Source organism: Plectropomus leopardus, chromosome 16, assembly GCF_008729295.1.
Source record: "Plectropomus leopardus isolate mb chromosome 16, YSFRI_Pleo_2.0, whole genome shotgun sequence".
In the NCBI taxonomy this organism is placed as follows: domain Eukaryota; kingdom Metazoa; phylum Chordata; class Actinopteri; order Perciformes; family Serranidae; genus Plectropomus; species Plectropomus leopardus.
This window is the reverse complement of record NC_056478.1, coordinates 2690032-2710656: the sequence shown is the minus strand read 5'-3', so window position 1 is coordinate 2710656 and position 20625 is coordinate 2690032. Positions and strand designations below refer to the sequence as shown.

The window sequence follows — 20625 nt, the reverse complement described above, 5'->3', positions numbered from 1 at the left end:
GGCAATTTGAAACAATTTAACAAGAAATTACCAAAATATTTGAAATGAGTAAAACATAACAAGAAAATTATCTTCAAAGTAAAAAAAAAACACAAGAAATGACCTTTAAAAAGTGCAAATTATTATTATATTATAATTATTTTCTCATTTTAAATAAGTACAAGTACAATAATTCTTACATTAACCCTTTGAAACCTTGAGCGATGTTTTTTTTGTGCTGCTTGCAGACGCCTTTTACAGGTGTTTTTACCTCTGAACTCTGAGCAAATTGGTTTGATTTCTTTCAAAAAATATGGAAAAAGGCAGTGAGCACTTTGGTAATACTTGTTTCAGAAACAGTAAGAATTTAGTAGGTTAAGAAAATAATTTTTGAAAAGCAAGGGAAAAATACCCAGGGAAAACAGGAAAAATGTATACATACACAAATATATTTATTATGATCAGAAATACATATTCAGATTTATGCTACAAAATAATTATACATTTATTTTAAATGATTTTTTAAATATTTTTTTCCACAAATTTTCAGATAATTGTCTTGGACTCTTCACTAATTTCTTGGGCATGTCTTCTTTTGCTGCTCATTGCTTTTTTCCCCAGTGGGTTTGTGGTTAAGGGTTAAACTGTGATCAGCTTGGTGTTTTGAGAAGGCACCAGGGTCTCCTTATGCTACGTTTTTTTATTTATTTCTCTCTCTCTTTCACACACAAACTCATTATGGCTTCAGTCAGGAAACGGAGCTCCTGGCTCAATTATAAATATGTTGCCTTTGGCTACACGGTATATGAATTTATAGGCAGAGCTGACAAGGCGACTGACAAACGGCTTCAGCGCAGAGTAATCAAGAGAAATAAAGGTACGCTCCCGTGCAATATGACCCAAAATAGTGAAGAATTAGTAATATTTTCTGCAGTAATACTGCTGTGACTCTGATAAAATATTATTCATTGTTTCAAATTAAAAAACCTTCATTATAAGGGAAAAAATAGGCAAAAAAAATCCAAAGTTATTTTTATTATAAAAAGTCATTTGTTGTTTATTTTATCAAGTAGTTTTTTTTAAACTAGATATGATTTTCTCATGTTTTTTTTTGTCTAAATGACTAATGAGCTCAACAGTTGTTTGACATCGGTCCAGTATTGAGCGAGACCAATGCAGCAGCAAAAGAGGCTGTAATGTAACAATTCGGGGGCATGTTCCCACCGTCAAGTGTGTCTGAAAACACTATAAACTATATTGGAATAATCATACTTACATATTTAAAATGATGTTACAGAATTATTTGATATTTCTAAGTTTTTTTTAATATAATTTTCTTGCTAATTTTTAGGTCATTTCTTAAATTGCTCATTGCCTTTTTCCCATGTTTTTGAAAGAAAGGGTTAACTGGGTTTAATGTACTGAAATTTGTAGTGAAATGGAAATTTGAATTAAGAAAACCCTCTCAGAATAATTATGCCACTGCAGGCTCACTGTAGCTGTCACAGTTGAGCTGCACCAGCTGTAAGAATCAAAGTCGTAATCATGTTACTGCTTATTTCAGCTGTTTCCTGCATCACAACCACCGGCTGATGTAGACTTCCTCAATATATTCATTTCAGCCATGATTTATTGCCGGGATAAAGTCATGCTTCTCTGGAGATAGCCGTTGACTCTATTTCCCCTCGCTTCCTTCCATCTGTGCGTCCTCTGACCTCAAAACACGGCCAAATACACAGAAAGTATTAGAGGAAGATTATATTAGAGAAAGGGGTTAGAAACTTGTGTTGCCTTGAGCACCAAACCCAACGCAATCTCTGCATTAGGTGGGATTCTCCAGAGGACCGGGGTGTGTTAGTCGGCGCTACAGCCTGTGTTATATATCAGGTTAGAGCAGCCAATTTAGCCGTGTGTCAGAGCTCGCTGCTTTGATTAATCACCCGCACAGCCCCCAGTGCGATAGCACGGCCCAAAGTAGGATTTTCGCAGGGAAAAAGAGGAATGAGACAGATATATGGATACCAGACTGAGGGATGGTTAAGACCAGACATAATCACACTTGTGGCTTGAGTGAAATGTTAATAGGAGTTGCAAGTGAATTAATTTTTTCTTTTTTTGCCCGAAGATCTTCAGCCACAATCTCTCCGTCTGGCTGCAAGGTGAATGTAACACGGGAAAATGTGAGAACTGCTATTACGCCGTTTTTTAGACTCTGGGGTTTGTGTAATGAGTGATCTTTTCATCTGTTTGCCACATTTCCTCGACCTCAGTGAGGGCTGACGGAAAGGTGCAGAACATTATTCAAAAAGAGAATAAAGTTAACCCTTAACTCCTGGTTCAACATCAGTTTTCCTGTGCTGCATTTCGACACCTTTCACAAGCAACTTCTGAAACCTGAGAAAACTCATTTCTTTCAGAAATACCGGAAAAAACATAATAAGCAGCTTGGCAAGAAATGACCCACAAATAATAAGTAAAAGGTGACAAGGAAATGATCTGAAAAAATAGCTGCAAGGGAATTATTAGGTATCATTGAAAGAAAACTATATTTATAATAATAAATGATATATGTATATATATATATAGAGAGAGAGAGAGAGACTGACAGATAGATAGATTTAAAAATGTATATAAAAAATATTTAGAATTATTTTTATTTTTATCATCATAAAAAAAACTAATAAAAACTTACTACACTACTACTTATAAAAATACATAGAGTATATTATTATATTATATTATATTATATATACTGAATAAAAACTATATTTATAATACTAATAATGAATCATTATTGTTTGCTGAGTGGTCCTGGGGCTGTTTACATTATTAAATCACACAAAGATTTGTTGTTTCTTTTCTGGTGGAAAACTTGATTTGTTGGATACAAGCTTGTTTTTTCCTGACTGCTTTTCTTTTTCTGCCCTTTGTTCTGTAATTGTATCACTGACAGAGTTCCCCTGAGGAAGGTGTGACAAAGTCAGTGATGGGTGCAATTTTGGCTGCTAAACATGAGTTTGCTTCTCCACCTACTCAGACCACTTCTGAGCACAGATGCAGCCGTGCTGAGCTGTTTGTATCTGCCTCTGCACGTGTTCACCTCCAACTTCTAAAAGCCTCTGGTTGAAATATTACCAAAGAACCTAAGTCATTTTCACCTCTGTATCGCTTTGATGAACAGAAAAGAGGCTGTCAGTTTCACATTCAGTTTGAAAATGTCACTTTTTCAGTCGTGCCACATACTGTAAATTGAGGGCAATAAATGTCACTTGTTTTGCAGGAATTTAGCAGAAGCAAGCGCTGCGTTCTGGCAGCGAGCAAAATATGGCAGATCACTTAAATAGTTGAACATGACACTTGATTTAAAAACATCAACAAAGCCAGTGATATTATCTCACTCGAGCTGCAGCCTCTTTTTACAATATATGATAAGAGTAGATGGCATGGCATGTACATTTTGCAGTGTCTGCCAGTATTTAACCATTTTAAAGCTGAACAATTGGCTTTTATTTCTTTCAAAAACATTAAAAGAAGGTAATGAGCAGAGTTGGAAATTAGTGCCTGACACATTGTGGTAAAATAAGCAAGTGGCTGCAAGATTTGCTTCACTCACCAGCCAAAAAACAAAGGTAATCCATTGAGTGGCTAGTATCTTAAAAACATTTATTTATTAGAAATAACCCAAATGTTAGCAAGAAATTAATTTTAAAAAATACACCAAAAAAATACCTGAAAATCTTCACAAAAACAAAAAAATAGAAACCTAAATAAATAAACCATTTTTACAAAAAACGAAATGACCTGAAAAACTATTTTAAAAAAATTATACTAATTCTGTAAAATATTTTTTGTAACATAAAATTTATTACATTTCAAACATCATAGATAACACAATCCCCAACGAACATCAGGCAGAATAAAAAAAAATAACAAAATAAAATTAATTAGGACCGACAAACACAAAAAGACTAAATAGAAAAAGATAAGAGCACTAGTAAATGGTAAATTAAACTTTTTTTCCAACCACACCACTGCCAAGTGCTCACACATATTTAAAATCATTATAAAAATGTAATTAAGATAATTGTAACAAAAAAAAAAAAAATTGAACAAAAAAATATATTGTAAAATCTACTAATGTCTTCTTTTTTTCTGTCAGGGCTTTATTTATATGTTTTCCCTTATGACAGTGTAACAGTATTTCCAGCAAATGTCCAAAGACAGATGGTCGCAGTATTAAACAAACAAACAGCTGTAGGATACAAACAATGTGAGTAATTTCTTAGACGAAAAAAGTTAAGAATAAGGAACACTGACGAATTAACAAACAGGTGTAATTAAATGTACTTTTTTTTAACACTTTATTATATGTTTTCCTTTATGTCAGTACAACAGTATTACCAAAAAATGGCCGCAGACACAGTATTACACAAAACAACAACACAAGTCAGCTGTAGATACAAACAATGTATATAAATTAGTTGCACTCTGGAAAAAAAAGTAAAGAAAAAGGGAGACCAACGATTAGAAAACGGGTCTAATTAAATCTGCTACTTGCCCTTTTCCAGACTTTCAAAAAGAACTCAAACCAATTTGCTCACAGTTAAAAGGTTAAAATACTTGTTACGGGCGTCTGAACGCTGCACAAAAAAAGTGATGTCGATCAATATTTCAGAGGGTTAATAACGGATTTTTCTCCCTCCAGGCATCATCTCAGTAAACAGCCGCCGGACGCCGTTCACAGCCAGCGGGGAAAATGAGATCTTGGACCTGGAGGGGGACCTTTATCTGGGCGGTCTGCCCGAGACCCGGGTGGGCCTGGTGCTCCCCACAGAGCTCTGGACCGCCATGCTCAACTACGGCTACGTGGGCTGCGTGCGGGATCTGTTCATCGACGGACGCAGCAAGGACATCCGGCAGATCGCGCAGTCCCAGAATATGACCGGCATCAAGTCGTCGTGCAGCAAGGTGACGGGGAAACAGTGCGACAGCAACCCCTGCAAGAACAGCGGGGTCTGCAAGGAGGGATGGAACCGCTTCATCTGCGACTGCACCGGCACCGGCTTCTGGGACAGCACCTGCGAGAGAGGTGAGACTTCTTTCTGCTCAATGAGCTCTGTCTCTTTTAGTGATCATTTTAAAATCTTATTGGGTTTGTCAGAGAGCTTATTGATTTTTTACTAAAGGATTTTTTAAAGAGGGCGCAGCAGCTGTCCTCCTTTTACGTGCTAAGAAATCTATTTGTGCTCAACTTTCTAACAATGTGTTTGTGTAGGTTACAAAACGCTGACAATAAAGCAGTGAAATATCTGTTCTGGTGCCCTAAAGATGGTGGTGAAGCTGCAGGGATGTAGCCGCCGTCTGCTAACAGTAGCTCTCCAGGCAAAGTGGACAGTGCTCTGTTTTAGCAGACAGGCAGAAGTGTGACTTGGGACACTTCCCTCACAATATTTATGGAAGCTTTGCTGAAAGATTTAATAGGATTTCACTTTTCTGCCAAGTGGCTTTGGAAAAGCGAAGCCTTTTTTTTTTGTTCTGCAGTGAAATTGAACTTTCTCTCTCGCTGCTGGTGAATCGGGCTCTCCTTGTCTGGATTTTAAGAGCTTGGACGCATTAAGCTTTTATGAGACGGCGGAGATAGGGACACTGCGAGCTGTGGGAGAGTATGTTATCGGACTATTGTTGAGATTGTCCTTCACTTTCTCACTATTTTACAGAGATTTTCAGGGGTTCTGTGGAGAGCTTTAAGTACTTTCCTAAGAACTTGAGGTGTGTAAAGGAACGTGGTTGTAGGAGGAATAATGAGTATCCGGAGAGAAGGTTGTTACAACCGGCAGGAAGTGTGACTACAGGAGGCCGTCGGGATGAGAACGTGCTGTTAATGATTAAAGAACGCAGAAGAAGAATAGAGATCAACATGTGCCTTACTTTGAGAGGGTCCGTGTCTGTGAATTTTGGATTAGAAGGACTGATATACGTCCCTCTTGTGTCGTTAATGCGCCTTTAAGGGACAGTTTGGATCTTTAAAGTGAGGTCGAGGTACTTATGTACAGTAGATGGCGGTTGTCACGCTCCCAGTTTGACGGATCACGAATGGATCAGAAGTTTGGAAAGACACAAACACAAAGATGATACAGCTGATCAAGAGACACACCCGCCCCTCTCTGTCTCTAAAACTCAAATCAAATTTGGATTAAACAGTGAACTAGTCAGTGCTGATCGAATGTGAATCAAGATTATGTTACTGCGCTGCCTGAATCTTTCTAAAATGTTTTCAGAAACGTATTTGAATGCCCTGTTTTGCCGTAATGGCGAGAGTTTGTGAACAGGAAGTGGCTGCCATACTGCTTAAACAGAGGCCAAAAAAACAGAGATAAAAAAAAAACCAAGATTCTGTCACTGAGCTGCAGATTTCTCACCTCAAATGTTTGCAGAAACATGTTTTAGCTTACCGTTTAACTGTAATTGGAGAAGCAGCTGGCCACAGTTGCGTCGCATTATGTCACCAGCAGAGCGTTTATTGGTCTGATGCATTCTGGTAGATTTTCTAGCATTTGAGCAAAAGTGTCCTTTTTTCCTTTTTTCTGTTTTTTCTGGTCATGTAGCACCAATTTCAAAAGTATGTGCATCTCTCTCGTGCAGAGACGGCACAGTCTTATGTGAGGACTCTCTTTACATCGGTGAAATACTTCTGTCTTCCAGACGCCGCTGAGAAAAGCAGTGATTGAACATGAACACAGGAGCTGACGGTCTACAGCTGCCTCGATCACTTAGTCCGCGTTACTGTGAGACTCCTACATTTAAAACTATTAGTTCAGATTCACCAAACTCACACAGCAAACAGTGACTGAGGCAGCTAAAGCAAAGATGCAGTATAATAAAACATGGCGACATCTGCTTTACATAACTCCCTGACTGTGGATAAATACCTCAAACTGCACAGCAACTCTGCCTCTAAATAATTAAACTCTTGTAGGATGTACATAATGTAGAGAACATGTTCTGCCCTGTCCTGTTGAGAACGAGTTAAACTTCCAGAGTAAAGAAGCCGGAGCTGTCTGATTGAGTTAACCTCGTCTTAGCGGGACTGTTGTTATCTATTTTCGTAGCTCTCCCATGATGCATCAGCACAAAAGGGGAATAATGCAGCAATCTGCTGCCTAAGAAACAGACTAACCCAAGCCTCGGAGTCTCGCTGACCTTCTGCCCACAGGAAGAAAACATAACGCCGTGTGTCCCTAACGCTCCGTACACTCTTCTTCTTCTGTCCTGTTCCGCTGCCTCCCACACACCGGTCTCCGAGCGCTCGCATCTCTGCATGCGCTGAGTGCTGTTGCTGCTGGGTGATGACCCGGGGGGGCGCAGGCCTGCCCTGCAGATCTGGACCTGGAGAACAAAGCTGCAGTCTGTTCAGCAGCTGATTTTGAGGTGTGGTGAAATGTGCTGATGTCGTTAATGCTGTCATCGTGACTGAATGCATTTTAGTTTCTGGGCTTCAATACCAGCTGCTGTTTGGAGGCAAACTGTTACGAACTGAGGTGCACGCAGCCAAGTCGCAAACATTTTAATACTCCCTTTATCATTTTAAAGGGGCACTGATTTTTGAAAATAAACGTCAGCACTAGTCATGGGGAGAACTATGCAGTAATGGTGGAATGGAAGCAATAATAATACATTTCATTTATTCTCAGTACTCAGATCCTTAACTTAACCCTTTGATATTACACACATCAAGCTTTACAAAATATTATACATTAATGTGATTTCTACTTTCATTGAGTTACTTTTTGAAAAGTAAAACTACTCTGTACCTTTGATTGACATTATTATTTATGACATAATTAGACTTTTAAAAGTGATGCATGGATGTGTGAGCAGCAGTTTTTAGCTGGTTGAGTTTGACTTTCTGTTTAATACTTTAAAAACATTAAGTTAGTGCAGCTCTGAAGTTCTCACCTTCGGGGTCGTGACCCTCCAAATGTTTATGAGATGAATATTCATGTACGGTACACGTAAAAACTGTGGGTTTTGGGGAGGGCAACATGTTGCCGCTCCACTGACTTCAGTGAAACTGGAGGACTTTCCAGCTTCCAGTAGATTTTGTTGTTGTTATTTTTGTCTCTGCTGCCAGTCAGCTATCAGTAAGCTGTGTCATATTTTGAGTTTTTTTTTCTAGATCCCGTAGATCCTGGTTTTTAAATTTATTTATAAAAATCGAAGTGTCAATTTTTGATTTCGAATCAAAATTGTGATGTGAAATTTATCAACAATGACACTCTAGAGCTTAAACTGAACATTAGATTATAAATTGCAGCCCTAAAGATCTAATTTCTAATTTAAATTTAAGCTTACGGAACGGTAATATCTTAGTCATATCCATGATACATTTGCCAACCTTCAGAGTTTTTCGGAGAATCCTGGGAGCCTTATCTTCTTATCGACAGTATGAGGAACAGTATAGTGTCTCAGTGTGGACAGAGCAGCCTAGATGTCTCTCCCCCTTCATCTTCCTGCAGCTCGTCCCGCGGGATCAGTAATCCCTCCGGTGTGTTGGGATCTTCTCTGTGGTGAACAGCCTGAACCGCCTCAGCAGAGCTGCTGTCAGAGCCGAGGCACAGCAGCTCGATACCGGAGCCGAACCGCTTTCAGTCTCACGTGGAGCGAGGCCGGCCACCCTGTAGAGGAATCGCATCTCGGTCCGCTTGTGTCAGTGAGATATTCCTTTATTCGGTCACTACCCAAAGCGTGCGACCACAGGTAAAGAAAGGGTCGGAGAGAAGACTGAGATGTACATTGAGAGATTTGATTTAAAGCGCCGTGAAAACGGACCTCAGTACTGTTCCCTTTCTGCCACGATAAAAAGACTGCTTTATTTCAGCAGTCACTTTAGAGCTTTAGAGCTGAACTGAGCAGCTTTCTCTCCTCATCTCCTTGGCTCATCTGCACACAGGACAGGGTCCATACCATCATGAAAAACCTGGAAAAGTCTTAGAATATGCAAACATTTTCCAGACATGACTTTTTTTTTCTCAAAGCTGTGTGATAACACATGATACTAGAAAATAAATAACACACAATGTGTTCAGCACTGTCGGAAATTTTAAATTCAATGATAATTTCTAATTTTACAGTTTCTGATTGTGATAATTGGTGTCAGTCTTGGTGAATTTTTAAAGAAAACATGCCTTCCAAACTTGCAGGCCTGCACCAAAAAAACGCCAACTCTTTTGCTTAAAAAAATTACTGTTAAAAAATAAATAAATGCCAGAATCTTTTCTTTAAAAATCACTTACATTTTTTACAGAAAAAAAATCCAAAACAATTTAAAGGACACAAATTGACCCAAAAAAATGTTTTGTCTTTAAAAATCACCAAAAATGTTTAAAGAAAATTGCCAAATTAAAAAAAAAAAAAAAAAATTGAGGAAAAAAAAAATCACCATATCTTTTTTTCTTAGAAATTGCTATCAATTTTTAAAGACAATAATTTGCATAACTTTTTCTTTGGTGTCCCCAAATATAAAAATGAAAGACTTTTTTTATTCTTTTTTGGAAAAAAAAAGAAAAGTGTTGTCACTGTGATTAAACCAGGGCAACAACATTATCTGCAAATAGCACAAAGTCTGGATGTTTGCAAATTAAATCTACAAAATAGTTTGATTCCATTAACGTCTGCAGCCTCTAATGATTATTCATCTCACAGCTCAGAGTTAGATATCGAAACAGTTCTCATCTGTTTCAGTATCGGTCACACTTGTGATGAAGAAATCACTTTGATTTGAAATGTTGTGCTTGAAATGACGTCGTATTTTCTTTCTTTATTTTCCAATTGAATGTGCAGCACTTTGGAACAAATTGAATTGTATTCGTCAGGCTGGTGGAATAGTTTATTTTCCCTCTCCTCCGCGCTTTTAAGCAGCCTCCAGCTCCCCAGTGACAATATCAAACAACCACTGAGATGTATTCACACATGGCGCCTGCTATTGATCTCCAGCGCGCTATACGGTGCAACAGAGAATTGTGATCACACGATGAGACGGGGTGAAAAGATAGAGATCGGCGCTCTCCCCAGGAGAATAACAAAGGTTAGACATTTACATTACAATGATTGGCCTTTGCTGGTGACTTCATGCCAGAATGTAAATAAGCTCTTTTGTCTTTGTTCAGAGCAGTTTGTTTGGATAAGCCTTATTTATTTATTTCTTTTAATATTATTTAACTCATTTCCTACAGATGCATTTGGAGTATTTGTCACATTGCATCAGCATTTCCAACAATAAGCTCAGAGATCTCTCCTATCAGTAAAACCAAAGTTATCTCGATCGTAGCCGCTTTATTAGTTACACCTGTACAATGTAATGTAACTGCAATACAACTGGTCTGATACAAAGTCCACTTGTATATTACCTGTAATTTTCACTCAACTTTTCAATCTTTTAATAATTGATTATAACCCATGCAATCGAACCTAAGGCGGGTTTCCATTAACCCTCAAATTGCACAAATTAAAACTGTAAATATAAAATACGGTCTCATGAGGTTTTATTTCAGGCAAATCCAAAAAGCCATATTTCGCAAATCTGCCATGGAAACCCTTTTTTTTAACTTTTATTGGTCACATCATGCTATGGTTTCAAGTTTCAAGTTTATTAATTGTGGCTCCATCCATATCTGTGAGAAGAATATAACGTATCTTTGAACCAAGTGTGCAAAATAAAAACAAATAAAAAGAGATATTTAAACGACACTGAGCAACAGTTAAAAAGAGACGAGTAAGTGAAATAGATAATAAAGTGCAATACTTATTATAGTGCAATGGAGAGACTGATTTAAAAAGTTAAAATGCTCAGTAAAAACTACTAAAAAAGGGTAAAATGTTTTATGTTTCGGCTATGAGCTTGTCAGTAGGAACTGGCTCCCTCATGATGCAGCCGGAGCTACAAGAGCTGTTATTGCATCACATAACACGTATAACACGTATCGCCATAACACGCCTACGTGACCTTGGATTGGACATAATGACGGCTAGTGTGGCAGCTGCAATAGAAATAAAGCTGCTAATGTTTTGAACATCCATCACCATGGTTACTGGGATGTTATCGCCAGAGGAGAAGTTCCGTAGTTACGTAGTCATTTCGCAATTGTGTCTTATCGACATTTCAAAAATATCGCTTAAGTTTTGTTGTGAATCTGTAACTGAAACCCGCCTACAGACAGATTTGAACATTAGATTAACAGCATGACTAACACAACAGACACCTTTTACCTCGAGCACAAACATCACAGACTGCATTCACAACATTAACACAGGAATTTTAAGTGCGGTACATCTGTTGCTGTGAAAAAGAAGCTTTTGATCTCGTTATATAGATGTGTTAATATAAATTCTATGTGTTGGCATTTATGTCATAGTAAGATATTGAGATGGATTTCTAATGTCCACAGCTTGTAGATGTTCAGATGTTCAGTAGAAGTCAAATAATGTGACCTCAGAAAACTGTAGATTCATCCCTTTAGTTTCTGTCAAGTAACCTCCTAAATTTGCTCTCAAGTAAACAAGTATTTGGCCTTACGTTCATTCCCGTTCACCGAGACCAGGAAAATGTAATATTTTGCTGTTAAAGTGTGTTTTTCTTGTCATGAGTGGCAAAAAAATAAAAATAAAAATAAATTAAATACTGCTAAAATGATTTTGAAAACATGGAAAATCCATTACACGTATTTTATTGGGGAAGCATCGGGCTCCTCTAACAGCCTTCATGTTTCATCTACAGTTTTAAGTTGAAAATATTTATTATTAAAATTAAAAGTATTTCTTGTTATTCCTTAATATTTACAGACTTGTTGCTGACATTTTGGCAAATTTAGGGATATTAAAAAATATCTAAAATTAAACATAATAAGTATTAATGGTGTTAAGTTATTCCAAAATTGACTCAGTATATATAAATTTTATTACTTTTATGCTAACAAAATAATTTTACAGTCTCTCCATTTTTATTGTTGACCTTGCAGCAAAAGCTTTGAAAATAATTTAGACTTACTATTGGAACACCGTTTGCAGAAAATAAAAATGAAAAGTTAGTAAGTTAGTAAATAAATAATCTTAATAAATAAACCAAAATAATAAAAATGTGATCTCAGTGTTATATCTTATCTTTTGCCTCTAAATCAGTGCTCGCAGAGCAAATTAGGGATGTGTGTAAACGCTTTTTAATTATTTAATCCAAAATAGTCTGCAAACATTGTACTCACAGAGCAGCATATTATTAATAGTCAAACTTTATGTTAATAAATACTTGAATAAGTAAGATTTAACAGATAACACTCTATGTGGGCTGTTTTTTCGTGTGTTTTGTTTTTTCGAGGACGTTCCCTGGCTGCTGTACTCGGAGCGTTCAGTATGTCGCTCTGTGGGATTTTGTTTTTCTACAACAGTCTGAGAAAAGAAAAAAAAATCTGTGTACCATTGTTGATTTTCATAACAGGCCTCGTGGAAGCGGTTTCAGCGCATTTTGCACTAATGATATTTTTGGAATCCAAATAATGGAATCATCAGAAATGAAAGTCTCCAGATAATTTCATCATATTTGTATTGAACGGGAGCACGTTGCTCTGTGTAATTTCTCCTCTCCCACTGGGAGCCGAGGAAAGCTGGAGATTTTCTCGCTGTGTTTACCCGAACGAAAATACAACCTGACAGATATTTTAGACTGTTTGAGGAGATCAAAGATCGTACCAGGCGACAACTAACAGACAACAGCGCTCCTGTCTGCTCTGGTTTTCTACCTGGTGTCTGTGCCGGGTTTAGTATACAGATGATTTCTGTCTCTTATCTCTGTTGTGTCTCTGGTTTTTTCTTCTTTTTCTTTTTAACCCTGTGTCTCTTTTTCAGTCCCTGTCTTGAAATCTCTATCTTTCTTTTACTCTCTGCTTATCCTCCTCTCTCTCTCTTTCTCTCTCTCTCTCTCTCTCTCTCACACACACACACACACACACACACACACTCTCCCTCTCTTTGGCATGTCTTCTTTAACCTCGCCCATGAGACACGACAGCACCTGTGATCAGAGGTCTGCCGTGGAATCACACAAACAGATGTAGTGTCAGCATGGGAGCCAGCCAGCCGCTGTGCGTGTGTGTGTGTGTGTGTGCGTGCGTGTGTGTTGTGCTGAATATGATATATAAAAAGCAATGAATATCATCATTCGCTGTGTTTGTGCGACCTTATGCTTCTGTGTCTGCGCCCTGTGTATGTTTGCATCCATCCACATGACTGAGATTGCTTTTTTTCTTCCCTTTCAGTTTTTTTAATTAAATCACCGCCAACGCTTGTGTGTGTTCGCAGTAGCCAAGCAGTGCCAAAGCCCTGCGCAGGTGTATGATACCGGGGCCCTGGCCTTGATAGACCCCCTCTCGTCTGGGTTGTGACCCGAAGCGTAGCCCTGCCAAAAAACCTGTCTGCCTGCGATCTGAATTCAAATAAGGCAGCTTGGCTCGGTGCAGCCCCAACAGCAACGAGAAGAGAGGTGCTTAAAATATAACACGTGTATTAACGTGGTTCCGGGGAACGTTTTTGCCCTCGTCGCCCTTCAGATGATAAAGCTTGTTGAATTGATATGTAATATCTTTATTTTTGTAACCTCTTTTTAGTGTCTTCCGCCGCGCCAGCTTTAATCATTTGCTAAAGTGTGAAAAGGTTATTTCCGTAACTTAGCACTCCGTCTGCGTGGGATATGTCTAATTGGGTTGAATCAGGCATGCAGGTTGAGCTCAGTGTAGTGCTTTAAAAAGTGATGCTAGAAAATGATTTTTTTCTCAAATAGCCTGCAGTCAGATCCACAGAAAGCAAAGAGAAAGGAAATCATTACCCTCCTGTAATGATAATGTTTCAAGATGCTTTGTCCTCGCTCTCGTCTTTGGGAAGGCAGCTCCAGGCTTTATTACTTTTTGATTGTTACATCCCATTACATGAAAAGGTTTCCCAAATGTTAGTCCCCATAAGGAAACCTCAAAGTGCAGCAGATTATTCAGGTCGTATTAGCCAGAGGTGACATTAATTCAAGACTTTACAGTAATCTGACCAGCTGAGCTTTCTTTTACACATCTAGGAAACCGATTGCCTTGATAAAGGTCAGTAAACATATCTATTAGTTTGAATTTATGTTTATAATTGTTAAGTTTACTTCAGTTTTACTTGTATTTACTTAATTTTGTGGAGTTGTTGCAACTTAAAAATGATAATTGAATTAACTTGTTCTCTTTAAGTGATTGCAACTTCAGTATTTAAGTAAACCCAGTTAGTCGGTCTTAACTGAGCGGTTTTATGGTTTTATGTTTTTTTACTCGCTGGCTGAGGCTTGATTAAATATTCATATTTGTGGTAAAACAGTATGAGTCCTGTTGAAATTTTAATTAAAATAAAGAAAAAAAATAGTTTATTTCAGGATGTTTTATAATGCTTTAAAGTGGATTTGTTTATATTGTATAATTTCGCTTGTTTCATACAAACACTGTTCTTGTCTTAAACCTGCAAATTGGTGGGAATACTTTTTTTAAAAAATGGGAAAAAGGCAATGAGCAACCTGTTAAGAAATGTTTCACAAATTGCAAGAAATGTGTAGATTTAGGAAAATATTCTAAAAAAAACAAAAAAGCTACGGGAGAATTTCTTTGGGAAAAAAGAAAAAGCTTGGGGTAAAATCGTATTTATAGCTTATTATCATAATTTTATATTTAATAATTTCAAATTTCATTTTTATTTTTATTTATTTGTTTATTACTTATTTTCATCTATTTTTCATGTACATTTTTTCTAATATGTTGCTATTTTTTTGTATTTTTTTCTGTTGACGATCATTGCCTTCTTTGCATGGTTTTGAATGAAACAAAGCCATTATTCTCAGGTGTCAAAGGGTTAAGATGCTCAGAATGGCATTAATCTTGCGAACTAACATTTCTTTATTTTTTTTATCAAACACATCAGTTCCCTAAATACTCCAGAGTAAACACAGCTGTTCAGTTATGTCAAACTAACTTCTTTTAGTTGCCATCACTTAAAAAGTTAAATTCACTCTTCATTTTTAAGTTGACTTCATGATATGAAGTAAATAAAAAAAAATTAAGTTAACTGACAAATAAAGAAAACATAATGTGATACTTCACCTTTTTCAAGGCAATTGGTTTCCTAGATTTTTAAATGAGGATCATATTGTCAGATTTTCAGTGTTCAGGGAGGTTTTGTACATTTGATGTCGTCTGCTGACTGAAATTCATGCCTCTATTGAGCGAGGCATTCGTCCATTCAAACAGTCAGCGAGTCTTTGTGTTTGTAAACGGCGTGCGGGCCCGTTTGCGTGGGTGTGGGAGGGGAGCTTTTCGGGAGTGTTGCTGACAGTTGTTTGTTGCAGAGTGCTGTGCAGCTGATAAAGTAGCTCAGTTAATCAGGTAAATAGGCCTGTAATGAAGTGTGTTTGTCTGACGGTGTGCCAGCCCAGCGCCAGGCGATCCCACTGAGACTCTCCTCTTTCTGTCTCTGCTGCATCTACACACACACACACACACACACACACACACACACACACAGAGTCAGATACACAGTCAGGACCACACACCAATCCACTGGGGACAGATTGGATTGTGTCTAATGCATATTGCATTTTCCCTGACAAGATGCCACCGCCCAAATACAGTAAGTGCCTGTGTTTTCCCCGCTGTCACCGCAGAGGAGCGGTGACGGCTCCCGGCCTCAGCCGATGGCTGGAAGTGTGTCCACCGCAGATCAGCGTCGACGTCACTCATTAAAGTGCCGGCCTCCTCTTTCTTAACGTTTCTACTGGAGGCACTGCGTAAAGTCATCCACACATTTTATTCAATTTAACCTCATTGAGTTACTGTCAAATTAACCTAAAATTCCTATCCGAGGAATACCCGAAGTGAATTGAAAGCTGTTCTTGTTCCACTTTGTACTACATGCACATGCATGATTTTATTAAAAAGCTTAAACTCTGAATTTTCCCCCCAACCATCAGAATCACTGTAAGTGATGCTGTTATTGAGTTATATCAGTTTAACCTTTTAAAATCTTGAGTCACTCCACTTTTCATGTGCTGCTTTCAGACGTTTTTTACAAGTATTCATCCCTTTAAAACCTGAGCAAATTGGTGCAATCTTTTTCCTTTTTTATTTTTCAAAAACATGCCAAAGACATTCTGCTTGGTAAGAAATGTTCTGATTGCAAGAAAATAATAGATTTAGAAAATGATTTTTTGAAGAACTAGGGAAAAATGTCTCAGAAAAAAAAAGAAAAAAGCTAGGGAAAAACTATGTTTGTAATTATTATTTTTAAAATAATTTTACATATTATTTATAGATACTTCAGTAATTTCTAATATTAAGTTACAGAATTATAAAGTTTTAAGAATTTTTTCCAGGACTTTTCCTGGGTAAAAGAGGGTAAAAAAATCTACTGAATGTGTGATTATGAGCGAAAAACTAATCAACAAAGACATACGTGTCTATTCAGGAGTTTATTGTGTGTAAAAACACTTAAAAATAAAAAAAAGGGAAAGAAATTTTGCCCCTTAAGACAGCATAAGAGCCATTTGTAGTTTCCAACAATTTTATTTTAAGTCATATTTATTTACATGATTGATTGATGCTGCTGTGGATTTTGAGATGGGCCTTTATGTTGGCATTTAGACAAGGGCTTTTTTGTGCATCATTACATTTCTCCTACACTTCTTAACTGCATCAATCACATCGGTTCTCACAGAGGCAGAAACACCAGAACACACACACGCCATGCAATTACCTGCTCATTTTGCTCCATGTTCATTCGGGGTGGCAGTGAAATAATAGGTTTGCTTTTACAGTTTAATCGGGTGGTAATGGCAGAACACAGATTGCATGACATTGATGGTTACCACCTTTCTACATGGGATCTTGTAACCCATAATATTATTCTCCCTCACCTTTGGGCTTGGCTCGAAAAGTGAAAAACTGCAGGGCTTTAAAAAAAACGCTTTATTTTGCAGATGACTTACTAATTATCAGTTAAGGTAGATATAATTTTCTTAGTGCAAAGGACTAGAGAAATACCATCACAGAGGTAAATGCTTTTTTGTTGCTATCACAAAAAGTATTAAAATACCAATATTAACAACACCTTACAATTTCAGCAGGTTACCAGTAATCCTGCAATTTCTTCTTCATACAAGGTCTTTGATTAACTCTTAATTCGACTGCCACGATCATTGTATATTGTATTGTGCACAATGATTAGTCCATTCTTATGGTTAGAAAGAGTGGAGGCACGGTTGGAATAAGGGCAGAAATAGGAGTAATTATTAATTTTAAATCTATGGGATCTCTGTACCTACCCCTTTAATAATTTTAAAAAATCGTTTCCATACCCATTTGTATGCAAGAAGCCAGTTCCAGCAGCGTTGTAGTGGCATAATTTAAATGGGGGGAGGTGGGTTTGATCTCCATGAAAGTCTCTCTTAATCCTTGAGTCCTATAATAAGCCGTTTCAGAGCTGCGAGGCTTCCTTTGTGCAAATAATTTCTTAAGGTCAGGTACCAATTACCATGTGATTTTGATTCCACGTGTCGAACCAGACTCATGGACATGTCCTCTATTTTGTACATGGATCCTTTTCAGCACATTGTGTCTGCAAACTCATGTTCGTGCCATTATTTCTCCATAATTGGTTTAAAACGGCAACATTTTTATGAGACTTTTTAGATTGGATTGGATTAGACTTTTAGCCAAAAATCCTAAAAAAATCTAATTGTAATTATTTAGGATGTGTTGCTGTACTAAGGCAGCACCTACTAAAGCATTAAACATTACATTATCCAGAGATATTTTGTAACTGTGATTCCAACACACACAACTTGATGACTTGACAACATGGCGACTTTACAACGTACAACGATGAGATGTTACATTTGGACATAACTTAAAATAACTCAGCTTTTGTTTCACATGGGACACAAACGTTGGTTTCTTAGTCAAAGTCCTGTGTTTGTTTGATCTGTTCCCCCGTGACCTTTCCCCTAAGTAGACTCTGTTGCTCTTTATGCTGCATCTCCTGACTTCGTCGGTCGCTCCTGTCATATGAGGGAGGACGACCTGCAGCACGTAGGTCACATGATCACAGCCTGCTGTCTCATGATTACGCAGGTTTTAAACTAATTATAGTGCATGATTTTTTGCAGCCTTCTCTACGTCAAATAAATAACATGAAAATCAGTTTCTTGAAAACATTTCTCTGAGGATGTCAGACATTTTTAACACAGTGGCAGTTACATTTATTGGCCAAGAAACAGTGCTCTCAACAGTTTATTCGTAAAAACACTCTTTGTTTGTTTGTTTTTACTTGGCATTTTCCGTGTCTCCAATTTTTTTAAAAGCTTTAATTAATTTGAAGTGAAACTGAAGTCGTTTAAAAGATATCATTTGTTTGGTTTTGACCTGACAATGTGCTTAAATCATGGTTTGATAGAGCCTGAGTGCCAGTAGTGCTTTTACGATTTAAAAAAAAAAAAACCTGAGGAATTATTATCAATTAGTGAATGTTTGTGTCTGCGTCTCCAAGGTCCCATTTCTGTTTGGCAGGATGAGTCAGTGCACGCAGCTTCAGGCTCCGGTCTAATGGCGGACAATTTGGTTTGAATAAAAGAACATCGCTTCAAGGTTGATAACCATACAGCCGTCTGAGTACTCGCTGCACAGCCACTCACCTTTCAGAAGCTTTTCTCTTTTTTTCATCTTAGCTGTTGGCATTTGGAGAAAGCTATTGTCGCTGAGTGAGATAGAATAAGATGTACAACTGGAGCCTTCCAGATACTTTTCCTGCGTTATCATAAAGTAGATATCCACGCAGAGACGGAGGCGTGGGGACGTCTTTAGAAGCTGAGGAGTCTTGATTAAGCATTCGACACTGCCCTCAGCTCTGTCACTCGGAGTGAAAATAGTTATATTTCCTCTTACTACCAGACAGCTGCATTTGTAGGAAACAACTGATGTCTGTGTTCCCTTTCCTTTTTTATTTGCTTTTTTGCTTTATTTCGCTTTTTTGCAAGCATTTAAACCTCTGAAACCTGAGAAAATTGTTTGATTTCTTTTAAAAATTTGGAGGAAAAGGCAATGAGCAACTTGATTGAAGATGTCCTGCAAACTGCAAAGAAAAATGTTATAGGTGACAGGGAGATGTGCTGAAAATTATTAGATATTGAAGAAAAAAAAAGAAAGAATTGTCCTGATAAACTATAATACTTATAATGATATATATATTTTAATTAATTTAGCAGAAAAAAGTATTAATTTTTACCTCTTTCTCAAGGTTTGTTTTTGGGTCATGTATTCAGTTTGACCTCTTTCTCAAGGTTTCTCTGTTTGTTTTTGTTTTTTATTTTTTTAAAAAAATGTTCAGAAAATTTTCTTGTATTTTTTTAAACTAATTTCTTGTTAATTTTGGGCCATTTCTTGTCATGTTGCTTATTGTCTTCTTTTCATGCTTTTGAAAGAAATCCAGCCAATTTTCTGAGGTTTCAGAAAGTTAAAGATATAATTTTCTCAATTAACAAAAATTACTTGCTGCTTCCTAGGGCTGGAGTGATTCCAGATTTCCCGTACACAATTATAGCAGCCAAAAGAGCTCACAATAACAATATCGCTCGAGTATCAAAGGGTTAAGAAAAGGTGATAAGAATAACCCTTCTCGTCCTCTTCCTGCCCTCTACACTGTAACTCCCTCTCACCTTCGTCTCCCTCTCGCCCTTGCCTTTTCCCCAGCCCCGCTCCTCACCGTAAACGGGCGATAAGCACCTTTTGCCGGGACATTTATCTCCGCAGACGGAGAAAATGACACTTCAAGGTCTGCCCTGACGAACAGGCCACTGCTCACATACATACACAGGACAAAAGGGCGGGGAGGAGGTGGAGGCTGGAGGATGGGAAAGACGAGCAATACAGAAAAAAAATAGAGAATGAAGCCAATAACTCAAAACGAGGGTGGGTTATAGAAGAGGACGGCAATTAAGAAAGGAGACGGATGAGGCTGAAGAATTAGCTGGAGAAGAATGGTTGAGCAATCAGCCTCGTAAAGCAGGACTTCAAAGCATGTGATGAATCGATTCTGTGACGGCGCTTTTGCTCCATTTTCTGCTTTATTTACAAAATTATTGCAGTGATGGTTTATAAATTAGGATTTTAAAAGAAGATTTAATTAAAGATACATGTGATGGATTACACACACAATGTGTAATTTTCTGTTGTTAGGGGGCTCTCGATCACAACAATAACAGACGACAGAGGAACGCTGTTATTAGAGTCAATTTCTCCCAGTCAGAATTCATTGTTCTGGAGGTTTTTAGCTGAATTATTCGCAGAGGTCTCTCCCACTTCAAAACAAATGAATAAAGGAGGGGAATTAAACTGGGGAAAACACTGAATAATGTTAAGAAGAAGTGTTTCTCCAAAGCTCGTTGCAGAGGTGCAGCGCCTGTTAATGTGAGCGCCATGTGTGAAACCTTTAGGCTTTGTATTTTCAGGTTGTCCGTCCATCTGTCTGATTCTTTTAAATGTAATATCTAGAAACAACCTGTGTTTTGGTGGTCATAGGTCAACGGTTAAGGTC

The 20625-nt window shown here is 37.6% G+C and overlaps 1 protein-coding gene across 1 annotated transcript in view; it reads left to right on the top strand.

Annotated features, from left to right (window-relative positions):
- LOC121955302 (neurexin-3b) overlaps positions 1–20625 on the top strand; it is a 405202-nt gene that overhangs the window by 124298 nt on the left and 260279 nt on the right. Inside the window, exon 10 of the mRNA XM_042503183.1 lies at positions 4685–5068. Within this exon, the coding sequence (XP_042359117.1) occupies positions 4685–5068 (384 nt within the window). The remainder of the gene's footprint in view (positions 1–4684; positions 5069–20625) is intronic.